Source organism: Takifugu flavidus, chromosome 20 (genome assembly GCF_003711565.1).
Source record: "Takifugu flavidus isolate HTHZ2018 chromosome 20, ASM371156v2, whole genome shotgun sequence".
Lineage (NCBI taxonomy): Eukaryota > Metazoa > Chordata > Actinopteri > Tetraodontiformes > Tetraodontidae > Takifugu > Takifugu flavidus.
The window spans coordinates 4,359,754-4,379,950 of record NC_079539.1 but is presented as its reverse complement, the minus strand read 5'-3'; the positions used below and the strand labels follow the sequence as shown (position 1 = coordinate 4,379,950).

The following is a 20,197-nucleotide window of genomic DNA, read 5'->3' as shown; positions in this document are numbered from 1 at the left end:
GCCAACGAGAGCCTGGTTGAGAGTGCCCACGGATTTGAATCCTAATATATTTTAATTGCAGCAAAAACACACTTGGAGGAGGAGGTTTGGTTTATTAATGAACAGTTAGAGGTTTGGATGAATAATGGAGATATTACATTTTCCCTCAGTATAAATAAATGAGCTTTAGAGGGCTCGACACCGAAATGTTACAGGTTCGCCGCCGCCGCAGGGCTTCATGCTCCAACCGACTGCCACGACTTTCAATAATTTGCCCTCCTCTCTCTTTAGGGACCCACTGGAAAGCCTGGTTTACCCGGAAGCCCAGGAGCGGACGGCCCTCCGGTGAGTTTGTTTGTGAAATGTCCTTCCTTTTCCTCCAAATGTCTCTGTTCAAGGATGGGGGGGTGGGGGGGGTAGTAAAGCCAGAGAGCAGATGGAGAGAATTCTTTGGCCTGAAATGTGCATATCATACTTTACGTTCAGGCAGCTGCCTGAGGGCGGAGTGACCCGCACGTGCACGCACTCATATCTGCATAAATACAGTCGCCCTAATGGCAGATGTGCATGTGCAGGCACCAGGTGGCACCCAAGTGGGCCGGAGACAAGAAAGGCTGTAAAATATGAATGACAGCGCATGGTTTAAAGGGAGACTCTCGCTCAAAGAGAAGGACAGAGAGAGACATCGCACAAGGTCTCCGAGTGTTTTAAAGGCTTTCAGTGTCACTTTGGGGACAAGAAAGATCCATTTTCATACTCAGCTTTTTTTTATGCAGCGATTTGTTGCTGCTTAACCACAAATTCTCCCTCTCAATGTCAATTTCCTCCAGCAGTTTGTGCGCTCTCATAGATCCAAAATGATTGGCTTCCCAGAGTGCTTTTGTGTCGTTAGAACCAAAATAATTCCCTTTAGATGTTGGCTGTTTCTTTTTTTTTTGACTGGAAATTCAGTTACGTCGTAGAAATCCAAAATGAGATCGAGCACCACTAAAGCCTCCCCCCCCCAGTTCTTTGGCTTGATATGCCACGTGGCAGTAAGCATGTAATGACTCCGTTAAAGGGCCCATTGTTGTATTTATGGAGGTGATTATCCGCAAAAGTCCCATAATAATATTGCCATTAATAATTCACAGGGTCACCCTGGAAAGGAGGGGCCTTCTGGAGAGAAAGGACACATGGCAAGTTTTATTTCCCCTTTCTAACTTTCATTTGTTCAAGCACAATATATGTTTTAGCATTCCCGGCCGGATTCAAGTTCCAGCAAGTTGTTAACCAACATCTGTCTCCGCAGGGCCCTCCAGGTCCTCAAGGACCCATTGGTTATCCTGGGCCCAGAGGTGTGAAGGTGAGCTCCACCTGATGATTTGTAGCATCATCGGCTGATGTTGCTAAGCGGCATTAGCATCGTGTTGTGGTTTAAAATGTGCAGATTGCAGGATTGCTTAAGATTTCTGTCCTTGTTCGCAGGGAGCCGACGGCGTCCGTGGTCTGAAAGGACACAAGGGTGAAAAGGTAGGAGAGCCGCGCGCGTGAGGAAGAGAGCGCCACGTCCGGCGCTGAGCGAACAATGAGGGACATTTGCAAAACGCGGCCATGCTAATGACATCGACGCTGAATTTGGCGAATAAAGAAGGGAGCTGAGACCATCAAGGGTTTCTATGGCAACGGCGCGACTCGCCAAGTTCCCACATCTGCGCGCGAGCTAGTTACTCAGCATGCATCAGCGTGAATGTAAAGTGGGTCTTGTGCCAATCATTCGCCTTTTCCGCATCCTCACTTCATCTTTTGTTCCTTATTACGGTGACAGGGAGAAGATGGCTTCCCTGGCTTCAAGGGAGACATGGGCATCAAAGGAGACAGGGTAAGGAGACGTCCATCACATGCGAGCTAGCACAAGCACATCCTCTCACGTCTTAAAATGCCCTTTAGGTAAAGCAAGACATCAAAAATTAAAGTTATTTAGACCTTAATGAGAAGATTTGAGCATTTTAACAAACCCTCCCAGAAAAATATGCAGACTAGGTTGACCGAACTGCTCGTGGGTGTGAGGGAACGGTGGTGGTGCGCGGCCCATGATGGACTCTTGACCTTCAGGGTCTGGGGGTTTATTCCCACCCGGTGACAGCTGCGACAGACTCCAGTGATTAGAAATAAGTGGTGGAGGGGGTGGAGCAGAAAATGAAGGGATGATCATGTGTAATGTGCAAATAACAGTGGAGGAGACACTGAAGAGGGACTACACAGTGAAGTTCCACCGTTAGAACCTAGAAAACACCAGCAATATGCTGAAAGAGTATTTTTTGCCACGCCATCATAAACATTTCCCAGGATGCATTTCACCACCAGCCCTTGGGGTCATTAGTAAATGACACATTACTAATTATAAGTGAAGCAGAGACAGGATTACTACCTGGGCTGGTTCCCCGTGACCTTCAGAGGTATTAAGTGAACGGGACAACCTCTATTGACATGTTGGCTCCTTATGGACTAAGTATCTTTGAGCAAATGAGCAAACACAAGGTGCTGCACTCGCTCCCAGCTGGCAGCACCCGTTTGTGCGGATCCAATTGCTTTTCCGTCAAGCGCTTTCGTCCCATTGCCGAGGTCCCCCCAGAAACAGCTCCTTTCTCTCACCGCATTAGGGATTTCCAGCGTCAGGTAGCGGCGCTTTGGCTGGATTAGGACGATCAAAACGTCCCCTTTACAGGCTAGCGGAGTGTGAGGGGAATCAAGAAATCAATGGCGTTTTAAACCACATCAAACTTGAGAGCCAGACACGGGTCTCTGGCCTGATTTACTCAGGAGACGTGGCGGAACCAGATGAAAGCGAGGATCTGAAGAGTCCCGCAGCTCTGGGGGAGACAGACATGCACCAGAATGTAAATGACTCACTCATAACCCCGCGTGTGATCACGCACCCTCCATCTGAAGCGTTCTCCTCCATGAGTATGAAAGAGCAAATCAAGTATCGTTAGCTCGGCGCTGTTTTACGTGCACCTGATTGGGGGCGCCGGCGTGCCGGTGCGACTCCGCGTCCTTTTAAACAGGTACCTTTCACGCTTCACAGCGCCTCCCCTGCAGAGACGTGATGTCAGAGCGAGTTTGTACGCTGTCGCTTCGATGATGTCCGCCAGGTGTGGCGCACGCACGGAGAGGACGGCCCGCTCTTACAGGCAGACAAAGATAGAATAGCCTCGCTGTTACAATATTTAAAGCAGAGGCGGAATGTCAGAGTTAGTATTTTTAAAAAGCTCTGAACAGGCGCCTGAGTCACGATCGGAATGATGGGACCCAAATACCGTCTGATGAGCGGAGCGAGCCGAGAGTGATTAACAAAATGTGTGACACGAAACGAAACCCCCGGAACCACGTAACTAGGGAAGTGAAAGCCAAGTGTCCAGCTGTAGGACTAAACAAGAACACAAGGGTATTAAGCCAGTGTATTAAGCTGTTATAAACGAGCATACGGCCCTAAATGATTGATAGTTTGAGGAAGACGTTGTGTAACAGTGTGTGTGCAGAGAATGGTATTAATTATGTCATCAAGCATCGAAAGATTTCAGTTTTTGACTCCTGATACAGTCATTTAGATTTTGTTAGGACCAGAACTTTAACATGTCATTGGTGTTGACTTTTATATTGGTTATAAATCGCTGTGCTCTCCTCCACTTTCCAGGGAGAGCTCGGAGCAGCAGGACCCAGAGGAGAGGATGGCCCCGAGGGACCCAAGGGTCGCTCAGGTCTTCCGGGTGATGCCGGTCCCCTCGGCTCTCCTGGTGAGAAGGTATGCATCGTCCTCCCGAGCGGGAGCATTCAGTCATAAACGCAGCCGTATAACTCGCATTGTCGCACGGAACACGAACCCTCTCTCAGGAAGGGATCGAAAAATGGCTGGAAACAGACGTCTCCTCCGACTCTTCCTGACGAACACCGGCACAATCTGGTTCTGAAGAATATGTTTTATTCATGCTCCCTGGGCACCACACTGCATTTGTTTGTTGTCTTGAAAGCTTATTTGTCACGGCGAAGTGCTTGTTTTGACAGTTTAAGCATATTTCCCTGCATTATAGATGAGTGTGGACATTAGTCCGTATCTACCAGCTGGATCCTATTCCAATGTAGAATCAGCACTTTTAATAAATACAATGTCCAATACTAGCTTGATCATACAGTATATCATAAATGAATATACCTGTTTTTCTCTCTTTCAGGGTAAACTTGGAGTACCTGGTTTGCCAGGTTACCCAGGAAGACAAGGACCAAAGGTAACCAGGACCAGCTGGCATCTATTGCTTCATGACAACTCTTTTAGTGCTCATCTTTCTGATATTTTATGCTGTATAGCAATAGAGCAGCCAACTTCCTGCCACATTTAAGATTAAATAGATGTAAATCTTCCTCTCCGATGACTAATTGCTCTCTTTCTTACATCCAGGGATCTCAGGGTTTCCAAGGTTTCGCTGGATCCAACGGAGAGAAGGGAACTCGGGTATGTTAAATAGCGATGAGCTGCTTTCCCAGCTCCATATAAACCAAAAGGAAGTTGCGTGCTTCCAATTTTTTTTCCCAAGGACGCAAAGACAATTTGCTCCTTGATTATCTCTCCCTTTTCAACCCACCCAAAGCATTGTTTATCACTTTGTGCTACTTTAGCATTCAGTCCTGTTGTTGGACTGATGGCCCATTAGCTCGCCTGCAAGAGAAATGGCTCTTTGTTGCAGCAGAAGCAGGATGCATAAAAGCCCCCCCCCCATGCAAAAATCTGACCAAGCTAAGAAAAGGGAGCATCAGGTTTCCCGGCCTTTTTTTCCCCCTGGAACTTGAAAGCCACAAAATTACTTTTTTTACTTCAATTCTGCGCAACCCTGTAATTTCTTATTCTGATTGAAACCAGTTTTATGCTTTGTTCTGTTTCTCTAAGTGTCCCATTCTGCTGCAGTAATGAATCTAATGGAATAGATTATACATGTGCGTGCTAATGCTGACGGAAATAAATGCTAATGGAGGATAAAATGCATAGTGGTAATGGCCTAAATGGGGTTTAAAGGGTAAATCTGTCTACATGATATTGCTTCTTAGTGATGTGTGCTATTTGTGTCTCCAGGGCACAGCAGGAAAGCCAGGCCCACGTGGACAGAGAGGACCAACGGTTAGTCTTCCTCAGCAGACCCCTGCGTAGCACAATTATAGCACATTTATTACTGAAATGGACTTTCACTAAGACAGCAAGGCAGAAATCATCCGTGAGGCATTCGGAGATTCTAAATATATGCTCATTTTTTGGTCTCAAGGGCCCACGAGGAGAAAGAGGACCAAGGGGACCAACAGGAAAAGCTGGACCAAAGGTGGGTAACATATTTTTTGTCACTAAACTTTGTTCTATGGTTCAGCTTTAACTCCTCGTTTGGTCCCTGCAGGGTAACTCTGGAAATGATGGCCCACCAGGACCTCCAGGGGAGAGGGTGCGTACCCCTGCTTGTTGCTATCTTGGTCACAAGAGGATTATGGAGGACTAATTATTCGCTGCTTGGTTTTTAGGGTCTGCCAGGCCCTCAGGGACCAACAGGTTTCCCAGGACCAAAGGGCCCACCTGTGAGTTCAAGGTCTATCTGTTTCATGATGACGTCGCTGAATGTAGGTGCGTTCACACATGTTTTAATGTGCACTTCAGGGACCTGCAGGAAAAGACGGACTGCCCGGACATCCTGGACAGAGAGGAGAGACTGTGAGTAAACCTGTCAACGTGCAACAGCCTGCTGGGCCTGTTGGACGACCGTTGTTTATGTTCTTGTCTGAAACCCACAGGGATTCCAAGGCAAGACTGGCCCACCCGGGCCTCCAGGTGTGGTTGGACCTCAGGTGAGTCACGCTCACTTACTATTCTAACCTTCTGTTAGGCTCTTCTATTTAAAATCTAGCCTTCTGAGGCCTTGAGAACTTATTTCCAGTTTTGTCATTTTAGGGACCGACTGGTGAGACCGGACCAATGGGAGATCGGGGCCACCCCGGACCTCCAGGCCCACCTGGTGAGCAAGGTCTTCCTGGAGCAGCAGGAAAAGAAGGAGCCAAGGTGAACTGTTTGATTTTATGAGCCTTATTAGCTGATTGGCTACCATTAATAGAGATGCTGATGGTTTCCCATGACAGGTTTTTTTTTACAGGATATTTTTTCCAACCGCACAGGCCTTTCCGGGATTAACGGCATTGTGCTTTGACTTTCAGGGTGACCCCGGTCCCGCAGGTCCATCTGGTAAAGACGGCCCTCCTGGTCCCAGAGGTTTCACAGGTGAAAGAGGTCTGCCTGGTCCTGTGGTAAGTGTTGCCTTCAGCACAAATACAGGTTCAGAACCGCATTGAACAGTTAGAATCGCCTTTATCTGCTGAGGTGACAGTTGTGTCCTTGTGGTTATAAATTCTTGTTTGTCTTAACTGGCTAATGTTTATCTCCATGGTGCAAAAATGATGAATACATCAATGCCTTTGTAAGGGAATGGAGACGAGGAGCGGTCTCCAGTCAGCGTCTCAGTCGAGGACAAACACAGACGATGAGAAGTTTCTTCCATTACTGATTTATTTTGTTGTGTTCTGTTCTGCAGGGAGCTCACGGTCTGAAAGGAAATGAGGGTCCTCATGGTCCACCCGGACCTGCTGTGAGTACAATTTACTGCGTTTCACCCTCATAGTTTTCTGTTTTTTAAATAAATGTCTGTTGAGGTTTAGACGCAGCATAAAAGTTCCTGGTAGTGAAAGAGCTTTGATGTCTGCGATGTTTCATCTGACTTTCATGTTGTTCTTTGATGATATTCTAGGGTTCTCCTGGTGAGCGCGGTCCTGCCGGCCCAGCTGGACCTACAGGTCTTCCTGGACGCCCTGGACCTCAAGGACCTCCAGGCCCAGCTGGAGAGAAAGGAGGACCAGTAAGAAGCCTACATTAGAACGATCATCAAGAATCTCAGATGGTGGGTGGCTGATAACAAGAGATGTGTTGTGTCAATCAATAAAATAGGGAGAGAAAGGACCTCAAGGACCAGCTGGAAGAGATGGTATTCAGGGACCTGTGGGTCTGCCAGGACCTGGAGGACCTCCCGGACCCCCCGGAGAAGATGGAGACAAGGTGAGTTCTGTTCAAACACAAGATATTAAACCTCACAGGTGAAATCTTAGCCAGAGATCCTCTCGTCTCTTCAAACACACTGTGGGGAGTCAGTCAGACGGTGCTCGCATCGATCAACAAATCTCAAAAAGGCAAAGCGGCCTCTGTGCGCCCCCGCTGCACCGACAGTCAGGCAAGATGGAGGAATTCTTTGGTTTTGACAGGAGGTGCGAGAGCGACCCTTTAATATTCAGAGGCGAGAACAACTGGTATCCCTGAGATACATTTGCAGGAGGATCAGCCGCAGAGATAGTCGGAGGAAAATCTCTTATCCTTTGAAGAAAGCCACAGTCCTTAACCGGCCTCAGAGCGGCCCCCGTGGTGCAGAGGGACACGGGCGACAGACGCGCTTTGCCATGAAGATAAAAAGGGATTTTTAAGCTAATGTTTGCACACTTTCTCGTCACTGGTCCCATCCAAGGGGATCAGACAACGCAGAGGCCTTTTATTTTAGACGGACTAATATTGACTCACATAGAGTTCCGTCTGTGTCCCGTCTAAAAGAATACACCTTTGGCTATTATTAACCAGATTTATCCACAAGCCTGCAGCCTGCAGAGGCTTTGAAGTAAGGGGCAAAGGTTGTTTTTTATCTCTGGGAGTGCTGGTTTCTGCCTGGACTGGCTGTTTAGGCTGTCGAGGAGCACCAGTGAGTCATGGGAAAAAAGGCCTGTCGGATAACTGATGCAGCCTCAGACAGGTCTCCCAAACCTTTCCCTGCTTATCTGGTTATTGAGCTGGGAAGCGTGGGTTTTCAGTAGGAATTCTTCATCACACGTTCCTCTCCTTCCCCTCCTGCTATAATTAAAGCCGTCTGATCGCTTCTTTTCCTGCAGGGAGAACTCGGAGAGCCGGGGCAGAAGGGAAGCAAAGGTGATAAAGGAGAGCATGTAAGTTGTTGATTGCATTCTTATTTTGTGCAGGAGTTTAAAAATTAGAAGAGTAAATATCTGCTTTGGTTTTTCCTCAGGGTCCACCTGGTCCTACTGGCCCTCAAGGACCTGTTGGAGCACCCGGTCCAGCTGTAGGTTTTTAACATAGACTGCATGCGAGAGTCAGGAGATTGTGTTTCAACCTCTGTGTCTGTTGATGGTGACCTTTTTAGGGTGCAGATGGTGAGCCCGGTCCCAGAGGCCAGCAAGGTCTGTTCGGCCAGAAAGGAGATGAAGGCGCCAGAGGATTCCCTGGACCTCCTGGTCCAGTTGGGCTGCAGGTGTGTGGACCCCAAGCATATCAAAAGGCTGCACTTTGCATTTGTAATCAAGAAAGGACATGAGTGAGTCACGTCTATTCTCCTCAGGGCTTGCCTGGTCCAGCTGGTGAGAAAGGTGAAACTGGAGATGTTGGTCAAATGGTAAGAGTTTATTATTATCCGAGTTATTCTTTGTGAAAGTCTTTCCTCCTGAAACTCCATCCTGTCCACTATGTAGGGTCCACCTGGTCCTCCTGGTCCAAGAGGTCCCGCAGGACCCCCAGGTGCTGATGGCCCTCAGGGACCTCCTGGTGGTATTGGAAACCCTGGTGCCGTTGGAGAAAAGGTGAGTGCTGACGTTTACTGGAGCAAAGGAATTGCACAGGATTCTAAATATCCCCAGAGTCAGATAAACCAATTTCCCTTATGTTGATGCACATCCCAGTTTAATATGAAGTTAATTGCATCTATCTGCTGGCTGCACAAATCATTTTAGCAAAGAAAAGGCCCACAGTAATTTAAACCCGCTATTCTAACATCAGGCTCCTTTGGAACATTACTTTAACACACTGAAGTGCTAAATTTAGCACGTGCAGATTTCACTGGACTCGCCCGACTCTGAGAAGACTCGCACTTTGTGTGACGCAATGATGCCTGCAGATGACAGAAGGCAGCCGTTAATATCCCCCCATCTTTTGAAATGATACCCTTTTAAATGGGACACGATTGTTTTTCTCTTGCCTCAGAGAGCCACAGCTCAACTAATGGACGGGCTGCCATCGCCAGCGGCGCTGTGGCGGGGTGGGGAGGGGGTGGATAAATACTCAAAGGCATCGCGCTTGTAATTCTGAGATGATCAATGCATTATTAAACTCGCTCTCCATTAAATCAGATGCTATGCTATGTGTCCTGCTCTGACCACTCCGGCAGCTCCCAGACTGCAGCGCTATGTACCTTCTCATCGCTTTGTCTTCCAAGCGCTGCTGTGATTTGTTCTATGCGCTTCAGTCAATAGAATCACCTCTAGCTCCTTTATGGCCTCCCCCAGCATAGCCTGTCTTTCCCCTGGGCAAACAAACCTGGCTCTTTTGGCCCTAATCGCTCTCGCGCTGAACCGGCATTTTATTAGCCATCCTGGGGACGAACCAAGCATTGACCTCTTTTTGGGAAAACAGTAAACACTTCCCTCATATTTCCACAATATGCGACTGGCTTTTATGAGCTTGTTTTCCCAGCGCTCAGCAGATTTTTACAACAGCCAAACATGGGCAGCTTGTTGCAGTGGTGGATTTAAAGGCTTTGTCTGGCCAATCAGATGCAGCGCTGCATTAAAACCCACATTCATTTCTGCCGGGTAATGGTTTTAAATCTATTGACTAACTCCTTGGGACTCTTCGGCAACATTCCCATTATAGATGTTGCTGAAAAGTTATTTAATTGTCTGTGCCGTAAATTTAGATAATATATATAAAAAATGTGCCTCTTTAATGGGATTAATTCGTCTTAGTCCTGAGATATGGACCACCCATCTTAATCCCCTGGAATACAAATGAATGTGGTAGATTAAAGGGTGGGTGGATAGATGGGCGCTGATAATCTGCAATTTATGATGTGGGAATTCATTAGACATCTGCAAAATATCTATTTGGTAATTCTGTGGAGGGGAAATCAGAATTCTGAGGGGACAAAGGTCAGAACTTTATAAAACATTTGGGAAAGTTTTATTCAGACTACTAAAAAAGGCAACAGTATGATGGCCAGTCATCATCCAGCATCCCATTTGAATACGAACAACAGGATTGACTGATATAACCAACCACAAATCTTGCTGTATCTGCTCTGATCTGCTGACTCTTCATTTCTATACAGTAGAATCTAGTTTTCAAGTGTACATTTTGGGGTCCTTTTTACAACACTGACCAGTGACTCGCTGTCACCCAAGCATGAAATTAATGAATTCTGTCTCCGAAAAACAACTCTGGCAGCCTGCGTGTGCAATAACCCCCCCGGCAGGGTGGACTGTAGGTTTATGGGACAGTGAGTAATGATTGCACCTATGGTGTATAGGTGAGTCAACAGGGCAACTATCCAATAAGGCGCGAGGCAGAGGACAAGATATATGTGTGTGCTCCAGGGCGAACGGTGAGGTCAGCGGCCTCTCACGCTGCAGCCTCCCAATCTGCCCCCCCCCGACTTGATAGATTGAAATCTCTTGTGTCATCTCTTTCTCCAGCCATTTTAGGTGACAAGGGCAGCCGGGCCCTGAGAGCCACTGTAAATGATGGGATTTTTAGATTCACATTAGAATGAAAAATCACCTCATTGATAAGGTATCTCTCACACACTAATAGACCCCTGCTCCCTCTCTCCCTCTCCCTCTCCCTCTCCCTCTCCCTCTCCCTCTCCCTCTCTCTCTCTCTCTCTCGCTCTCTCTCTGACCAGGGAGATGCTGGGGAAACAGGAGAGCCTGGTGCTCAGGGAGAACTTGGCCCACCTGTAAGTTATTGAACTTGTTTATGTTGTTTATGATAGCCATTATAGAAGAGGAAATCATGAAAGCCTTTTTGTTCTTCCAGGGTCCAAGAGGAGAGCGTGGAGAAAAGGGAGAGGCAGGTCCAGCCGGTGCAGCTGGACCCCCAGGCCCCAAAGGCCCAGCTGGAGATGATGGTCCCAAAGGCAGCCCAGTAAGTTTTCCACCCTGGATAAAACAAATATTCTGTTGCCTAAATATGCATATTTGTTTCTAGGTTGACCTTACATAATGACTGGTATGTCTTTCTTCCCAGCAGCAAAAGTAATTTAATCTTTATTTCTTTTTAGGGTCCAATCGGTTTCCCTGGCGACCCTGGTCCCCCTGGAGAGACTGGTCCTGCTGTATGTATGCCATTAGCTAAGCTGAGGAATAATGCTAATCACTGAATCCTTTATGAAGTCTCTGTTTTCTGGTGAAATTAGCATCATATCGAGTGTTGTCCTTTTTTTTAGGGTTTAGATGGTCCTCCTGGTGACAAGGGAGATGACGGAGAGGCTGGTCAACCTGTAAGTGGAACCACTGGGTTATTAACTGAAACTCTGTGTAGTCATTTTTGATCATTTTATGGAAATTTGTATTTAATACCATGAAATTAAATTTGTTTCACATTAATTTGTGTAAAATTTTTACTAGGGTTCTCCTGGACCAACTGGAGAGTCCGGTCCCTCGGGACCACCAGGAAAGAGAGTGAGTGTCATGTTGTATATTTATTGTATAAATACTAAATTTCTCTCTCTTTTTCTGATAATATTTTGTCCATCTTTCCTTTTTTCTTTCTTCAAACAGGGCCCTCATGGACCTGCGGGTCCTGAGGGAAGACAAGGAGAAAAGGGAGCCAAGGTAGCAAACCAGCAAATAAAGATGTCCTGCTGACACATGACAAGAAACCAAAAAACAAACAAGACTAAAAAGATCTATGTCCATGTATCTTTGTCCTAAAGGGTGAATCTGGCTTGGAAGGACCCCAAGGAAAGACAGGTCCAGTTGGTGCTCAAGGATCACCTGGCAAGCCTGGTCCTGAAGGTCTCAGGGGTATTCCTGGCCCAGTTGTAAGTAAAGCTTTGCTTCATTCTATTGGAGTCAATTATGTGGACAAACTGTAAAAAATGGTGTCCTGTATCAGGGAGAACAAGGCCTGCCAGGTCCTCCAGGCCCAGATGGACCTCCTGGACCAATGGTGAGTCGATTTGTCGCCTTTGCACTAAATCTATTGTGCGTTGACTGAATTCTTATCTGCCATTAATTCTCTCTCAGGGTCCTCCTGGTTTGCCTGGCTTGAAAGGAGACACTGGTATCAAAGGAGAAAAGGTGAGCAACCACTCAATGAGTCGACAAATACTTATCTCTGATTAGTGTCGACGGATGACAAAAATGATAATTGTCTGTCCCCAGGGTCACCCAGGTCTTATTGGTCTGATTGGACCCCCAGGTGAACAGGGAGAGAAGGGTGACAGAGGTCTTCCTGGTCCTTCTGGATCATCTGGACCCAAAGGAGACACTGTAAGTAATGTGTTCAAAAACATTGGTGACTTGATGTTTATACTATTGAGTCTTTAATAGACAGCATCAAGAACCAATCTCAGAACCATAATTGTATCTCCTCAGGGTATTGCTGGTCCCTCTGGTCCACTTGGTCCTGTTGGCCCTCCTGGATTACCTGTAAGACCTCGTTCATCATATGTATTGTGTGAAAGCATCAGCTTTAGAGACTAGACCTGAGATGATATTGATTACCGGATTTTCTTTGTGTCTTTAGGGTCCTCCTGGTCCCAAAGGAGCTAAAGGATCATCGGTATGTGTTGGAGCAATTACAAAAATGAAGAACCAGTAAAAAAGAGATGTGTTAAGGACATTTTTTTTTGTTTCTCATGTCTAGGGTCAAACTGGTCAAAAAGGAGAGAGCGGTACACCTGGACCTCCTGGACCTCCTGTAAGTCCACGCTCCAGACGGATGTTTCTCTCTTTAAATCAGCACAACCATCACTTGTCTGTCCATCTTTTCAGGGACCACCCGGCGACGTCATCCACCCTCTCCCTATGCAGTCTTCCATGAAGGGCAGAACTCGCAGGAACATCGATGCCAGCCAGATGATGGATGACGCGGCTGCGGACGCCAACTACAAGGACTACGACGACGGCATGGAGGAAATCTTTGGCTCCCTCAATTCCCTTAAACTGGAGATTGAGCAGATGAAACACCCTCTGGGCACACAGGGCAACCCTGCTCGTACCTGCAAGGACCTGCAGCTCTGTCATCCAGATTTCCCTGATGGTTCGTATTACCATATATATAACACCGTAGTTAATCGTTAATTAATTCGCAAGCTTGAATCTGATGCATAGGCCTCCGCTTGTTATCTGGAGGCAAAAAAACAAACACGGAAACAAAAGATGCGTTCAGCGCATTCACTCTGTGAGGCGTAACCTTCAGATCCTTTGTGATGTTCTCTAATCGCGCCCCCTCTGCGATTTTTCCAGGCGAGTACTGGATTGATCCAAATCAGGGCTGCTCCAGGGACTCCTTCAAGGTTTACTGCAACTTCACAGCAGGTGGAGAGAGCTGCATCTTCCCAGATAAAAAGTCTGAAGGGGTGAGTGTAGAAAGATTTGTCAGGTTGGCATTCAGCGAGCGTGAAGGTTTGGACTCGTGTGTGCGAGATGGAGACATGGGAAGAGAGGCGCTGTTCTCAGAAGAGGGTTTCTGATTTGATTGACGTGCACCAGATCTATCCATCCTCGGTGTAAACGCCCATCTGGGACTAACCTCTTTGATATTATGTAAATGACGTGAACATTTCCAACAACTTGTTGCAGCAGGAGCTCTGTCGGCGCATACATACATTTGTAATTCATCCTAATGAGATGTTCTGCTCTTCCTAGACGAAGGCGTGGGAGATGACTCAATGAGACTGCTCACCCCTCGATGGTCAATTGTTAACATTTTTTATGCGTTAGGTGTGATGCGTGGTAATTGTTGGGGCTGACATTAGCGCGGCCATTTTTAGGCCGGATGTCATTATAGACTTCATCGCCAAGCAAAGCCCGTGTCAGGTGACATGCACATGAGGAATTTTGGTTCATTATGTATGAGTGTCACATGTGGTCGGGTGAAACACTATGAACACTGTCTTTGACACGCCAGGGCCCATGTCATAGCGCCACGCTATAGCCGTTTTAATGAACCCTACTCTCCGAGCCTCAGAGGAACAAGGCTTCGCCTAAGCTGAAAATAATGAAGCAGGTTTTTTTTTACAGCGCGCTGCTCTCACTTGTGTCGAGTGGGACAAGAAAAGCCCGTCAGTCTCTGCCTCAGACAGCGGACACCCGCTCGCGTTCACGTTATTCTAGTCATACCGACCGCAGCACCGTCGGTAGAAAGTCATATTAAGGACGTACAGTATGCCCCCACCTTTTCTAACCCCCCTCTGAGCTCAAAGTCACCTTCACGGCCTAATAAATTCCATCTCCCAGTGATAAGCCACCTCCGACTCATCAGTCAGAAACACATGAAGCTGTGTGTGACACTTGGGTGTCAAACTCTGCCATCCTATGATGGTGAAATTCATCACTGTCATCACTGATGTCATTAAACTGGTCATTTCCACAGCTTCAAATGGCAAAACAAAGTCAAATGTGCCTCGTCTGCTCACACAGAACAGCAGGGCCAGCGGACGCGCTACGAGAGCTTCTCGCCGGCGCTAATTTTCCTAATTAATCACCGTGTACTCATGAATGTTTCAGCAGCAATTAGGTGCCAGATACAGTTTGTACAAAATGGCGTGACGGAATGCTAAAAAATCTTCTGATCTGGATCTAGCAGGTCTGGCTGATCCTACTGAGTGCTGTTTCAGGTCTGGAGGAGCTGCTCGGAGGACAAATAAGCAGAAAGAATGGGGATTACAGCAGAGAGGGGATTCTGTGTTTCTGTTAGACCTTTTTCCTCTTCTTTAACGTTTTTCCTCCACCTCCTTCACCTCCTCTGTCTCTTTGTCAATTCCATCACCACCAGTCTAGGGTCACGTCCTGGGCAAAGGAGAGTCCCGGTTCCTGGTTCAGTGAATTCAAACGTGGTAAACTGGTAAGCCAGACTTCCCCTCGTCCCTCCCCTGAATGCTTCTTATATTTTACAGAGCAAAATGGCAAAATGGCCCAAAGACTCGCCAGGCACATGGTATAGTCACTACAAAAGAGGTTCCCTGGTAAGTGGTCCTGCCTGCAGTCCTGGCTCAGGCCTGGACTTTGTGTGCCTGATGCGCTGCATGGCTCTGGCTCTGCCCTTCGAAAGTATGCACAGCACATATACGCTGGCATCTTTGCAGGTTTGAATTACTTTGTGGCCTCTGTGAGCATGAGTTGCACTCAACTTTCAGTCCAGCAACACTGGAGATGCTTAGAGAACAAACAAGGAGATTCAGGGGCCAATCAGGCAAAATTTGATGCATTTAAGAAGCGCTAGAGGATAAAGGCCATAGCTTCTAATGCAACTCATTAATTAAGCTCGACTTTTTCAGAAACTGGATACCTCTGAGGAATTTCTGGACTTCCTCAAGGGATTTTTTTTCAAAAAGGGCTCTTCTGTAGGCAAGAGTCGAACATAAGGTTCAGTACAAGAACATTTTAATGGCTTCAATTTTAACCAAACCGTTTGGCAGTAAGATAAGATATCTTTTGTACATCATTGTAAATTCTTGCCTGTATTTGCTCCCCATTCACCCCTCTGCCACATTAAGAAAGCATCTCCACTTGACTGCATGCCTTGACGTGGCCCCTGACTCAAGACGCTACAACCTCCCAGCACACGGCTGATTTAACATGGGAAAAAATATTTATATTTATATTTATATTTATTTCCTTGCATTTCCATTATATTTCCAGTGGACCTCAACAAATTCTCGCCTCAGCAGGTCTTGCATCCTCCTCACACGGAGGTAAAATAGGGCACTCAACCTCTGCGCCGAAGCAGTTCGCACACACTTAGATCCCCAGAGTTTCTCTTAAAGGTTATTTACGTCTGGCAGGGTAGCTTTGAGTCAACCAAGTCAGGCATTCAGTCACCACCCACGGGCTTCTGGGTCCTCAGACCCTGTTGACTTGCAGCTGTGATGATAAAAAGGTAAAAGTTTTGCTCGCGACATTGGGCCGGGTGAGGCATGAGGAGGAAGTGGGTGATGAGAAAAGCACCAACCTGTCAAACTGACTCTCGCGGCCACATTGCAGGATGGCAGCCTCATTATTTATATCTTGTGATTAATGAACTAATTATATCACTGATTGGCATTTCGTCGGCGAAGAGACGACGAGCTCGTTCTGTTAATGTCAAACTGTTCTCCGGGTTTCTACGCGGATGCATGCGTGCGTGTGTGTGTGTGCGTGTGTGCGGGCGCGCGCCTGAGCATTGGCATGGCATGAAAACTGCATGTGCAAGTCCTGATTGTCTGAAAGACAAAGCGACCATGTGGATCTAATGGATTCCTGACGGTTGGTATGCAGATTTTCAGTCACTCTGACAAAAGGAACCATGACTGTTTAACACAAAAAAACAAGCCACTCGGGCTTCCAGAGAACTCTAATGAGCTTCAAATAGATCTGTTTCTGACACGAGCTCAAGAAAGGGAAAAAAAGACTCTAGATTAATAGCTAATTAACTTTTAATCAAGGTAACATTTTGTGTAATTACAGTTTCATGCAACGTGCATATTAGATACCTCTTTGCATAATTACGTAATGGCCATTTAAATTAGGGATTTAGTCCTACTGATTTTTCATAGGAGCAGATTTCCTTACAGCTTCCAGGCACGAGGCCTTGAACAACAATGTACACCAGTCTGCCGTCTTCATGTTGTATCGCCTAATCATAATGATCAGCTATCCGCTGTCTGTGCCGTCTGCATCATCGGACGACACTATTTCCCTGGTATCAAAGCGAAACAGGCCATGGAAATACAAAGCAATCAACTGGGAATATAAATTCTGCTCCCTAAATCCTTTTTAGGATTGTCAGCGTATTCCCCCTCGCCAAACACTAATCCGTCACGCTCCTCACGTCTGCGCTCCTCTCCACAGCTCTCCTACGTGGATGCAGAGGGTAATCCCATCGGCGTGGTCCAGATGACGTTCCTGAGGCTGCTGAGCGCGGCCGGCAGGCAGAACATGACCTACAACTGCTACCAGTCGGTGGCCTGGCACGACCAGGATGAGGACAATTACGACAAGGCCATCCGTTTCCTGGGCTCCAACGACGAGGAGATGTCCTACGACAACAACCCCTACATCCAGGCCTTGGCCGACGGCTGTGCAGTAAGTCGCCTTTTGCGTTTTTTTCCTTTGGTTTTCATCGACAGCAACCTTTCGCCCTGTTTCGGTAGCCTGGAAAAAGCTCATTAGAACATTTGAAGTTAGGAAAATTGAGTTTGCTCAAGCTGTTTTGGTTTCATTTTCAAGGAGGTTTTGGAATTTTTGGGGGGAGACAGCATGTTCACTCTCCTCCCCTCCCTTTTTTTCTCCGCCACAGTTGAAAAAGGGCTATGAAAAGACAGTACTTGAGATCAACACACCTAAGGTGGAGCAGGTGCCATTCGTGGACATCATGTTCAACGACTTCGGTGGTCCCACGCAGAAGTTTGGATTCGAAGTGGGCCCCGTCTGCTTCATCGGCTAAGACTGTTTACTGAGCAAATGGAGATTTTTTTTTTCGTTTTTGTTTTGTTCAAATAGCATATATTTGTTTTCTCAGAAAAAAGACAAAAACCAGTGAAAAAAGAATAGGACAATTCTATTTGTAAAAAAAAGTACATTTGTTTCCAGAAAGCAACAAATCAAGGCGAAAATGCAATGAAATTCAATATGAATCGAGAAAAAAGAACCTTGAACCTCAGTGTGCCTTTTTCATCACATGCAAGTTTTGAAACTGGATGCCAGACTGCCTCCTTCTCCATGTCATCACCCTTATTCCCCCCTTTTACCTAAACTTTAAAGGCAATCCTGAGAACTGGAGCCATTCCCGCTGCCCTGGACTCCATCTGATTTGGCTCTTTCTTTGGCTCTGATTTGACCCCCTCATCTACTTGGCCTATTTTCTTCTCCTTTTGTTTGTTTGCTGGTTCATTATGGGAGCTTCGTTTGTGCATAAATGTCTTCCCATTCTCCCGGAATGGCTCTTATATATATATAAATATATATAAATATTTTTTATGTTTGTAAGTACATTCTGTATATTTTTCCTAGTGATGTTAATTTCTTCTGGCTTCAAAACATGCATGTGACTTCATTCCATGTGAGGTAGGAAATCATCTAAATTTACATCCAAGGGGAGAAAAATCCGACTTGTAAATTGACAAACGCAATTAAAAATTGGGAAGTCTTGTCTTTCTCTGCAGTTGTGGAGCCCATCCTGTTGTAATTTAAGAACAAAATGGAAATAAAAGACACAAACAAGCTCTGTGATATTACGTGACATGTTGATTTGTGTAATGGAACCTTAAGAAAAGATACATTCCTCCTTTTGTGCCCTTTGAACCAAATGCTAGGTGGCAATAGCAATAACTTAATAAACAGCTTGTTGTTTTTTTCCTCAAATCTGTCTGACTATGCAATGGGGGTGGGGGTGTCACATTTGATGCAAACACAAAGAAATTAAAACCTATAGGTGCTACTTTCTCTGTTCTGTGGTGCTACAGTATATATTTTTCTATTTTTGTTGTCTGAATGAAAGGAATATTGTGGTATTATTCCACCACCAGCGGCCTCTTGACTTTTCCCCACCCTGTCTGAAGCAGGTGGATGCTGCATAATTCTGCTTTTTTTTTTTTTTTGCCTTTTTGTTACTCAGCGCTGGTCTTTGCATGCCCTTTCTCCACGTACGATGGCCATTGTTATCTCCCGCTTCTGCGGACCACACAGACGCGTTGGGATGAGGAGAGGATGCCAAGGCGGCACGGTCGGCTCTGTGTATCGCTCTAAAGATGCTGCATTGTGCTGCAGGGATCATGGATGCAACATCAAAACTGTTGGATTGATACACGATGGCGCCGCAGCCAGTGTGGTCCAAACCCTTCCACCAAAGTATTTATCGGTAGAAAAGTCGGAAAGCAAAGTAGCCCGACATCAGCAGCCTCCAAAGAAATTGCTTGTTGCTCTATTGTTTTTTCCCTCTCTCTTGTTCAAATTATGCACTCTCTGCGCTTATGACCACTAGTATAACATGACATTTCTTGCAGCCCGACCTTTTGTTTCCGTATCAAACCTACAGATGTGTGACTTGAACCCTTTCCGTTGAGATTAACACTCGTAGCTCTTCAGCTGTTTTTATTATGCAGTACGCCCAAATGGAACACTTTACGCTCTTAATAAAAACGCCAAATTTTTGTACATTTTCAGAGCCAGCGACGATGCTGCCATTTTGTTTCTGTTTTATAGATTCGTCTGTCTGTTATGATTTTTTTTCCACAGTCTTGTCAAACCTGTGTAAGGATAAGAGAATAGAAGTTATATTGGTTTTGATGTCAATAAATTCAAGATTACTGTGGCCACAAACTCTCTGTATGTCTTTTGAAGCATTAAAACATATCTGTATGCATGAAACTGTAAAGTTTTCTCTCTTGTTGTTATAATTTGGTAGAGTCACATGACCTTTAGCCCGCTCCTCGCTCGCCGGGACGCATGACTCCAGCTGTGAAGTGGAGAGAAAAAGGATGAGCCTGTAACTCTACCAAAGCCAATGTTCATTTGTAGTATATTTATTGTACTATTTAAAAACTTCAAAAATAAATGTTAAATGACACCATAGTGTAAGTGTAAGAGCCCCCCTCTTTACATGCACACGGGCAGACACACTCAGAACACGTTTGTGCACGTGCAGACAAACCCTCCTGTACTTGTGTGAATTGTGTGTTGCAATAAACGCTCACTGAATGACTGTTTTCTGATGCTGCAGAATAAAGGGCTAATCTATAGGTTCGGCCAGGAAGGTGTTCATCATTAAGGACTCCTCCATTGATTGCTTAATTGATTGTTTCCAGGTGATGTGTGGCAGCCCAGGCTGAAGAATCCACCAGGAACCCTCTGAACTCTCAATTCTGTCTCTCCCTGTTTCTTTTTTATTACACAATGGAAATATTTATATTCAGTGTGTGTCATCCCCCAAAACTGCGTGCACTGGCGTCTGCGGAGGCTGAAATAAGTTTGAAACCAGCCCATGTACCAAAAATGTAGATAATCTGTATAGCTTTGATGGGATCAGAGGGGAGATGACGGCGTCTCGTTAACAGAAAAGTTCAAGCACGGCAAAAAAAACAGAGAGAAATGCAAGAAATTTCAAGCACTGTAGTCATGGCGATGATCA

General features: G+C 46.1%; 1 protein-coding gene across 3 annotated transcripts in view; it reads left to right on the top strand.

Moving 5' to 3' along the window:
- col5a1 (procollagen, type V, alpha 1) overlaps positions 1-19,641 on the top strand; it is a 50,300-nt gene extending 30,659 nt beyond the window's left edge. The window contains exons 25-66 of one of the 3 annotated variants that reach the window (XM_057018526.1): positions 271-324; positions 1,113-1,157; positions 1,271-1,324; positions 1,447-1,491; positions 1,787-1,840; positions 3,656-3,763; positions 4,191-4,244; positions 4,415-4,468; positions 5,084-5,128; positions 5,271-5,324; positions 5,397-5,441; positions 5,518-5,571; positions 5,651-5,704; positions 5,785-5,838; positions 5,942-6,049; positions 6,202-6,291; positions 6,576-6,629; positions 6,789-6,896; positions 6,986-7,093; positions 7,969-8,022; positions 8,103-8,156; positions 8,238-8,345; positions 8,433-8,486; positions 8,563-8,670; positions 10,767-10,820; positions 10,901-11,008; positions 11,145-11,198; positions 11,310-11,363; positions 11,491-11,544; positions 11,644-11,697; positions 11,799-11,906; positions 11,981-12,034; positions 12,112-12,165; positions 12,250-12,357; positions 12,463-12,516; positions 12,614-12,649; positions 12,734-12,787; positions 12,862-13,129; positions 13,336-13,448; positions 14,988-15,056; positions 16,921-17,154; positions 17,369-19,641. In XM_057018526.1, coding sequence (XP_056874506.1) covers positions 271-324; positions 1,113-1,157; positions 1,271-1,324; positions 1,447-1,491; positions 1,787-1,840; positions 3,656-3,763; positions 4,191-4,244; positions 4,415-4,468; positions 5,084-5,128; positions 5,271-5,324; positions 5,397-5,441; positions 5,518-5,571; positions 5,651-5,704; positions 5,785-5,838; positions 5,942-6,049; positions 6,202-6,291; positions 6,576-6,629; positions 6,789-6,896; positions 6,986-7,093; positions 7,969-8,022; positions 8,103-8,156; positions 8,238-8,345; positions 8,433-8,486; positions 8,563-8,670; positions 10,767-10,820; positions 10,901-11,008; positions 11,145-11,198; positions 11,310-11,363; positions 11,491-11,544; positions 11,644-11,697; positions 11,799-11,906; positions 11,981-12,034; positions 12,112-12,165; positions 12,250-12,357; positions 12,463-12,516; positions 12,614-12,649; positions 12,734-12,787; positions 12,862-13,129; positions 13,336-13,448; positions 14,988-15,056; positions 16,921-17,154; positions 17,369-17,515 — 3,297 coding nt within the window. In that variant the 3' untranslated portion in view covers positions 17,516-19,641. Of the gene's footprint in view, positions 1-270; positions 325-1,112; positions 1,158-1,270; positions 1,325-1,446; positions 1,492-1,786; positions 1,841-3,655; positions 3,764-4,190; positions 4,245-4,414; positions 4,469-5,083; positions 5,129-5,270; positions 5,325-5,396; positions 5,442-5,517; positions 5,572-5,650; positions 5,705-5,784; positions 5,839-5,941; positions 6,050-6,201; positions 6,292-6,575; positions 6,630-6,788; positions 6,897-6,985; positions 7,094-7,968; positions 8,023-8,102; positions 8,157-8,237; positions 8,346-8,432; positions 8,487-8,562; positions 8,671-10,766; positions 10,821-10,900; positions 11,009-11,144; positions 11,199-11,309; positions 11,364-11,490; positions 11,545-11,643; positions 11,698-11,798; positions 11,907-11,980; positions 12,035-12,111; positions 12,166-12,249; positions 12,358-12,462; positions 12,517-12,613; positions 12,650-12,733; positions 12,788-12,861; positions 13,130-13,335; positions 13,449-14,866; positions 15,057-16,920; positions 17,155-17,368 lie in introns of those variants that run through there. The other 2 variants (XM_057018525.1, XM_057018527.1) reach the window with 2 other exon arrangements.
- The last annotated feature ends 556 nt before the right edge of the window (positions 19,642-20,197 follow it).